We start from the raw sequence: 8,424 nt of genomic DNA on the forward strand, positions 1-8,424 counted from the left end.
AGTTGAAGTAGGTTTGATATGGTCAATGATACTAAAAGTATACGTTGTTGTTTAATAGTTAATCTTTGAATTTGTGAGTCAGTCAGTCACAATGTAGGACTTCGTACGTACGTACATCAGTTTGAGTTGCCATACCACATTAGCACAGAAATGCAGGTGTCGATTCAAATCCCATAGTGGTAGAAACAGTAAGAGTATAAGCAGTAATCCGAAAGATTAGGGTTTGAAGATCTGATTTGTAGGCGAGAATGCAATGATTGGTTGTTTTGACGAGTCAGACATTAGATAGGATGACAGGTGTTATATGTGTTATATATATTCCCCTATCCTTATTATGTATTGACTTTTCTTGTGTCGGATTTCGGTGTGGAAATATATTGACGTTCTAATCAGGCTAATCTCGTGTTCTTGATCTGAGTTGTATTGAAGTCCTGTAGAGTAGACACTGGGTGGGAAATCTAGTGTAGATATTCGTCTAATGTGAATTGACGTCCCACATACATGTAGAAAGTGAAAGGACTGTTATAACAAGAAACTCAAGCGTTATAACAAGCATCCTTACGTTTATAACAAGATATTATTCAAGGAGTATAACCCAGTGAAATAAATTTGGAAAGAGAAAAAAGATAGAGACATGAAGAATTCAGAAGATTAGAATTTGGCAGAACACAAAGAGTGGATGCACCTGCGCCATCGCAAACGATTTTGATCCATGTCATTCAAGGTCTCTAACCATCGATTGCTATCATCTCGCGGATCCCAACCAGGTAGTCTACACTTACCAACATGACTCAGTCAACTTGTCAGTGACTTCATCGAGTTGTGCAACATTTCGGTCTGGCCGCCCCTAGCTTTCTTCCAACCTACTCCTACACCATAAAACATTTCACTTCGGGGAAGTCAGTAGTTGGCGTACGTAACACGTGTCCCAGCCATCTCAACTGATGGAGTTTCACTACTTCATCAATCGATCTGCTATCCTTACCTAGTACCCGTTTCCTAACGACTGCATTACTTACTCGGTGGTCCCAGGATATGCGAGCAACGATTCGAAGACACCTGTGGTCGAATACTAGTAGCCTACGAATATCCTCTACTCTTATCGGTCATGTTTCACTGCTATAAAGTAGGACTGCTGCGCAGTAAACCCGTTCTTTGGTTACTAGACGGATATCTCGCCTACGCCATAAATGACGCAATTTGGCGAAAGCTGGATGAGCCTTCTGTATCGGTGCTGAGATACTGTTTACTGTATGGTTATCAGAATTTAGTGAGATAGTCTGTAATTTGTCCTTAAATACATTCGATTGTCCGCAACCGATGTTCTGTTCACTACAATAGGTAATGAATATTCGTAGATGATAGAAGCATAAATTATCCAAGTAAAAAACTTAATAGAAACTGTCATTATTTTTTAATTACTAAGGTGGCTCAGCAAAGATTGTTGAATAAGTTTACAATTGATTGATCACTGGATGATGATCAATGTCATGTATGTCAGATCCTTTTTAGTGAATAAATTTAAATCGGAAAGTTGTAGGAAACAAAGTTAAATTGCTTTTACAGTCAGTGAAATTTAATTCATTATTTTTGTTTTTTAGTACATGGTGTAAATATTCGGAGATTGTTGAGTTGCATATTTTATATCATGCATAGATCTCACTTAGACAAACATTGGAAATCTAGAATCATTAGACAACTGTTTGGTTGTGTGTAGTGCACATCCACAACCACACAGGGCATTGAACCCAGAGTCTGCAGGTTTCGTAATAAACTTTGCTAAATAATGGTTGCTCAACTTCGTGGATTGATTGGAGTTAGACATAAACACCATCGGATGCCGGCTCAGTGGTCTATCGGTTAAGTGCTCTGGTGCGAGACTGGTAGGTCCTGGGTTCGAATCTCGCGAGGCAAGGTCGTGGATGCGCACTGCTGAGGAGTCCCGCAATAGGACGAAACGGCCGTCCAGTGCTTCCAGGTTTTCTCTGGAGGTCTAGCTTCAATTGACTAACGCTTTCAACTATGAAAATAACAAACTCACCTTTTTTGTTAAATAATTAGATACATTAATACGCTTTGCCTTTGTTATTTTTCATTTTTACGAAGTATCTTCATCATCAATATCTGCATTGAATACATCATTATAATAGTTTTGTGTTGTTGTATTCGTGAAACCCATAAATGAATTATCATCCAATAATTCACCACCTCTATGTATAATATTATTACGTTCTTCATCATCATCATCTTCATCAACATCATTTCCATCATTAACAACCACATCCACTAAATTATCTAGATCAGTAATGGTACCAGTTACAATACAATCATCATTATTTATTGTAGTATTATGGAGATGTTGCATATTGATAGAATTTTTATTGGTAGAATTTGCTATTAATTCAGTAACAACAGAAGTTTGTAGATCATCATCATCAACGTCAACAACACCAACACTATCAGCTTGTTCATCACCGGAATCCGACAGTAACAGTTCCGCAGCCAATTCATCTTTAAGATTATCAACAGGAATGATAGAAGTAGTAGCAGAAATAACATCAGTACTAAGATCGTTAGTTGTCGAAGTGATAATGGTAGATTTGAGTTTATTATATACAGTTTCTGAAGTTGATTGATTAGTCTAATGATGAAAAGAGAAAAGAAAATAGAGAAAGATTAGAACATTGATTATTTAGATGTTATTACTGAATACCTCTGTTAATCACTTCACTCATCTCTGCATGTACATAACAAGACTTTTTAATATTCTTATACCCTGTCAAATATCACCTGACAAGATCGTCAATAAAGATACCGACTTACATGGCCTTGACACTGTGCTAAACCACTAACGCACCAACTAGTACGAGCAGCCTAGAGTCAACTCTGAGTCCCTATTGGTTTTTCTCGCCTAGTCCTGTGTGTTCGAGTCCAGAACACAGTCTAGGCTTCCACTGTATGAATTATATATCTCAGACAGACTGTGTCGATATACAAGCGAATCAGACCGCATCATGTTATAAAATAGAATAATACCAACCATATAAGACCAAGCCAAAAGTCGCTGAGTGTGAGAGACTGTACCCAATAAATTGGGAATAACTTAAGTATAGTAATTTGTATAGTAGTAGTCAATAGGTAACTAAAAGCTTATAATCAAAGGAATATGAATATACATATAATATAGTTACTTAATAGTTATCCAATAAGAATATAATGTAATAAAAGTCCATAAATGATTCCTAGGAGTTAATATTCATTTATTCTTCGTTAGGATATAACAACTGTATTAAATAACTGACGATTTACAAAGAAATATTAGAGTAGAAATAATTTTACTCGAAGTTTTTACTGATGATGTCGTTCAGAAGGACAATGAAAGCTCCACGACCAAACTATCCAGCTTAGAGAACAAAACTCCATCAAAATTATCCACTTGAGCTATGAATCTATCTGTATTGTATTATCTGATTGATTTTTTTCAAAAAAAATACCCAGTATGCTTGAAATAAGTGATTGACATTGCAGAGGCTGTTTTTGGTGTTCTGTACTTAACTGGCTGGACTAAGCAGATAGCAGGACCGATAAGTAATCAAGACTGCTCGTACGGTTTCCGTATGTCACTGTTCCAATCGATAATTCGCTGCTCTCTGATTGACGGTCTTATCATGTCATATGTTAACAAGGCATCCACTCGGTCACAAGTTATAACACTAATTAGTCATTATAATTTAGTAGTATCATCAATCATTTAAGTAAACATATTAAAAGAGATCGACAAATTTTCTCTTTAGAACAATCAATTTAGATTGTATATAGATTAGAACAAGTGAAATCCAAATTTCATACTAAGTTCTATACAAAATAATCTCAAAAATACCATCAGAAAAACATATTTCTCACACATAATAGAGAAATTTCCAAAACTTACTACTAAAGCACTATTATCAGTAGTTTGATTTCGTGCAGATGATTGATTATAATCCTTTACTTTGCCGTCACCAACATCAGCATGCTCATCATTATCACTAGGATGATCACTACTTCCAAGTCTTTCCCTTCCTCTGCCTCCTTCGTGACGATGACGGTCAGCGCCGCCACCACCGTTGCCGCGATGACTGCTACTACTACTGTTGTCGTCACTATCACTCGAAGAACCAATACTGCTACTGCTTATTTCACCAAATACATCACGATGATCTATTGCATATGCTCGTCCACCTGGAATGATGAATTTGTTTAGAGTAATTAAAGAAACATTAATATATATACTGAAGTAGCATTTCTTTTAAAAAAGATGTGTATATTAGTAAGAATTCGTGAATTCCCGTTGACGAAATTCAAGACCGGAGTTGATCATTTTATAATGTTCTAGAAAATACGTGTAGGATGAAAGCTTTTGATATTAGGCGTCGTCGAGGTTTTTTTTCATGTTACGTGGAATGACTGGGCGAACAATATTAACGTTGAGTATAGGAGGTTAATTGATTGATGAAGTAGTGATTCTTCATCGACGAGTTATGCTTGCTAGTGCAGGAAAAGGTTGGAGGAGAGTTGGAAGTGCATCTTCGAAACGCGCATACAGGATCCGGGTACGGTAATTCATTTGACTCACCTTATTAATATAAACAGGTGAGATTTACTCTTCGTGTATTTGAAGTCCTACTACTACTTCCCGCTACCTCGCAGGTGTAGGTATAGTACTAAATTAAAAAGCAGAACAGACTAATCTGGGCTGAATTACAAAAGATAGTCGCTTTCACAGTGTTCTATACTTGATATGAATAACTCTCCGTATCATTTGATTGCTAAATGGTTAGTTGAGATTTTACAACCCATCAGAAATCATATCAATAGATACAACTGTCTTGATTCATTTGACTTTTTCAACTGATTTAGAAATATCAATGTAAATGGTGGAAAAATGATTTCATTGGATGTCACTTCTCTCTTTACAAATGTCCCACTCACAGAAAGTGTATGTTTTTTATGTGACTATATTGAAAATAACAACCTTGATATTTGTATCCCAAAACATTATCTAAATGAGCTACTTTACGATGTACTCTCAACGTGTAATTCAGATTTAATAATAATTTCTATAGGCAAACAGATGGTGTTACAATGGGAACAATATTGATCTCTCTCTTGTCTGATTGTTCTCATGGCCAATCTGGAAAATACGGTATATTTTTTGTAAGTGGAACATTTGTAAAGAGAGAAGTGACATCCAATGAGATCATTTTTCCACCATTTACATCGATATTTCTAATTGAGTTGAAAAAGTCAAATGAATCAAGAGAGTTGTATCGATTGATATGAATAATTCTCCGTGTCATTTGATTGCTAAATGGTTAGCTGAGATTCTACAACCAGTCAGAAATCAGGATACTTCGACCAATGGTTGAGACATTTCATTTACATAAGAGATACATGGATGGTACTTTCATTATTTGTGGAGATATGGACCTCAATGAAATTTTGGATAGTTTCAATAATTGTCATTACCCAATTCAATTCACGTTGGAAGCAGGAGCGAACGACGAATTTCATTCTCTTGATGTCCGATTGAAAAGGTCATATGGTTCTTTACAGAGATCCATATACAGAAAAATGACCTGGAACAGGCAGTATACGGATGTCCATAGTTGGGTCTCATTGAATAGAAAGAGAGACTTAATTCACTCTTAATCCTCAGGAATTAAGTGAGTATATTCTCAATCAGTCAGTCAGTCACAACGTAGAACTTCGTATGTACGTACATCAGTTCGAGTTGCCATACCACATTGGCATAGAGAGACAATTGTCGATTCAAATCCCATAGTGGTAGAAGTAGTAAGAGTATAAGCAGTGATAGGAAAGATTAGGGTTTGAAAATGTTATTCAAGGAGTATAATACAGTGAAATAAATTGGGAAAGAGAAAACGACAGAGATATGAAGAATTCAAAAGATTAGAATTTGGCAGAACACAAAAAGTGGATGCACATGCACAATTGCAAACGATTTTAAGCCATGTCATTCAAGGTCTCTAACCATCGATTGCTATCATCTCGCGGATCCCAACCAGGTAGTCTAAACCTACGAACATGGCTCAGTCCACTTGTCAGTGACTTCATTGGATTTGTTCCACGTTTTGGTCTGGCCGCCCTTAACTTTCTTCCTACCTACTACGCCATAATACATCGCGAGTGGGGTAGCCTGTGGTTGGGCATACGTAACACATGTCCCAGCCATCTCAACTGACGAATTTTCACTACTTCACCAATCGATTTGCCATCCTTACCTAGTACCCGTTTCCTAACAACTGCATTACTTACTCGGTGGTCCCAGGGTATACGAGTAATGCTTCGAAGACACATATTATCGAATACTAGTAGCCTACGAATATCCTCTACTCTTATCGGCCATGTTTCACTGCCATAAAGTAGGACGGACCGAACTGCTGCACAGTAAACCTGTCCTTTTGTTGCTAGACGGATATCTCGGCTACGCCATAAATGACGCAAGTTGGCGAAAGCTAGTCGAGCCTTCTATATCCGTGCTGAGATTTCGTCACATACCACACCACAAGGGCTGACGAGACCCCCAAGATAAGTGAAGTGGTCAACACGCTCAACTACTTCACTACCTATCATTAGTTCAGGTGTCGATGCAACCCAATCCTGAAGTAACATTTTGCATTTCGAGTGGGAGAATCGCATCCCGAACATGCCTGCATAGTTGCTTATGGTGGTCAGAAGACTCTGAATTTTATTAGCGTCTTCACCGAATAAAACTATGTCATCGGCATATTCTAAGTCAACAAGTGAGTCTCCTGGTAGAAGTTGAATCCCTCTACATTTGGATGATGAAAGTGTTATTTCTAAAAGCACGTCTACGATAAAGTTAAACAAGAATGGAGAGAGTGGACAGCTCAGGATTCTGTGAGGAACAAATGGCGTATGAACCTATTGTTGATAGTCGTCTACCGTGGTACTACATCTCCTAACGTTGCTCCACTGCCGTAAGGATTAGGCCTATAGGTCAAAGGCTCGGGGAGAGACTCCTAAGAAAACCACCTGCTTGGTTTGGGCGCTCGGGTAGTATCCTAGCCCTGACACATTGAATTATTTGTGTTGTGCATATATATTCAGTTCCTCCTTGTACTAATGTTTGTGTTTAAATAAATAAATAAGTCGTTTGTTATGAAATAAATAACATTATTCTATAACGACGCTACCTATACAGTTCCTCACTATGCTTAATTTATGCATTCAAAAACGAACCAGACTTTGTTTTAAACCTTATAACATATAACAGCTTAATTAAAATGTATGGAGATTTTCTTAAACCATATTAAAAACGATTTAGTATATTCAGTATATGACTGGCAGCAGAGTTTAGGACAAATGTTTCGTTTTCTTTGAGACTTTGAGCCAACACCTACTTGTATCCTAATGTTTATGTTCACATTGAAACTCAACTCTGAGTCCTTATTGCTTCAAATTCCAGAATTACATTACCCACAAAGTTACTGAACTCTGGTTAGCTCTTATCAACTTAGTCTTTCAACACACATAAAAAACTAAACATACCGTCTTCATCTTCTTCGTCTTCTAATTCATCATCAGCTGTACGTTGTTGATTGCCTGATTGAACATTATTACTATTATCGGTTTCATTATTAGATAGACCTGATTTATTGTTATTTGCATTCGATCGTATTACAGGCGCAGGTGGATCAGTCCATATAACTTCCCATCTAGAAAAGATATATGAATCTGAAGTGAAAAAAAGCTTATATTTGTACAACATATAGCCTGATTTATTAATTGCATTTCTAGAATGGAGGCGCGATAAACATCTTATTAATCGATTCGATTCTAAATTTGCCTCTGTATTCGCTTTCTTGAGCGTACTAGCTTTTCTGCTCAAATCCGCTTGGTGTGCTTGTAGCTTTGTTATCTGCGCTATACAGAGATAAACTGTAGTCGGCGCTTCATGTTACCATCTGGATTCATACAGCATTGGTAATAACGGTTATCAGGGTAATTGATATACGAAGCCTAAGGAATTACCTTAATGCCAAGCCACTACAAGTTATCTTAACTTAAGCAAATCTATCTTCGTTACATTTTTAACTCAACTGTATCTCTTACTAAAGACTATTTCTTTTTGTTAATTTATTGAATGCACATCCCTTTCTTCTTTATTTCTTGACTTGCGTGATGCATTTTTTTGGCCCAGTATTGTACCAAAATTTATGTGTATTAAATAAAAATGGATAATTTATCGCTGTTTTAAAAGTAGATGCTATTTAGTAGAGCACACAGACGTATGACATTACAAATAATCGAATCCAATATCTTTAGGTGGGTAAAAAGTCTAACTATTTAAATTATTAACAAAGATGGATAGTGGCTAGCAGTGAAATCCAGGACGCG

At 36.8% G+C, this 8,424-nt stretch overlaps 1 protein-coding gene across 1 annotated transcript in view; it reads right to left on the minus strand.

Annotated features, from left to right (window-relative positions):
* Positions 1 to 2,098: 2,098 nt before the first annotated feature.
* Smp_169300 (transcription initiation factor tfiid 55 kD subunit-related) overlaps positions 2,099 to 8,424 on the minus strand; it is a gene marked incomplete at both ends in the record, with an annotated part of 10,771 nt that continues 4,445 nt past the window's right edge. The window contains 3 exon segments of the mRNA XM_018797828.1: positions 2,099 to 2,641; positions 3,932 to 4,221; positions 7,576 to 7,742. Of these exon segments, the coding sequence (XP_018652831.1) occupies positions 2,099 to 2,641; positions 3,932 to 4,221; positions 7,576 to 7,742 (1,000 nt within the window).

This window comes from Schistosoma mansoni, chromosome 5 (assembly GCF_000237925.1).
Source record: "Schistosoma mansoni strain Puerto Rico chromosome 5, complete genome".
In the NCBI taxonomy this organism is placed as follows: Eukaryota; Metazoa; Platyhelminthes; class Trematoda; order Strigeidida; family Schistosomatidae; genus Schistosoma; species Schistosoma mansoni.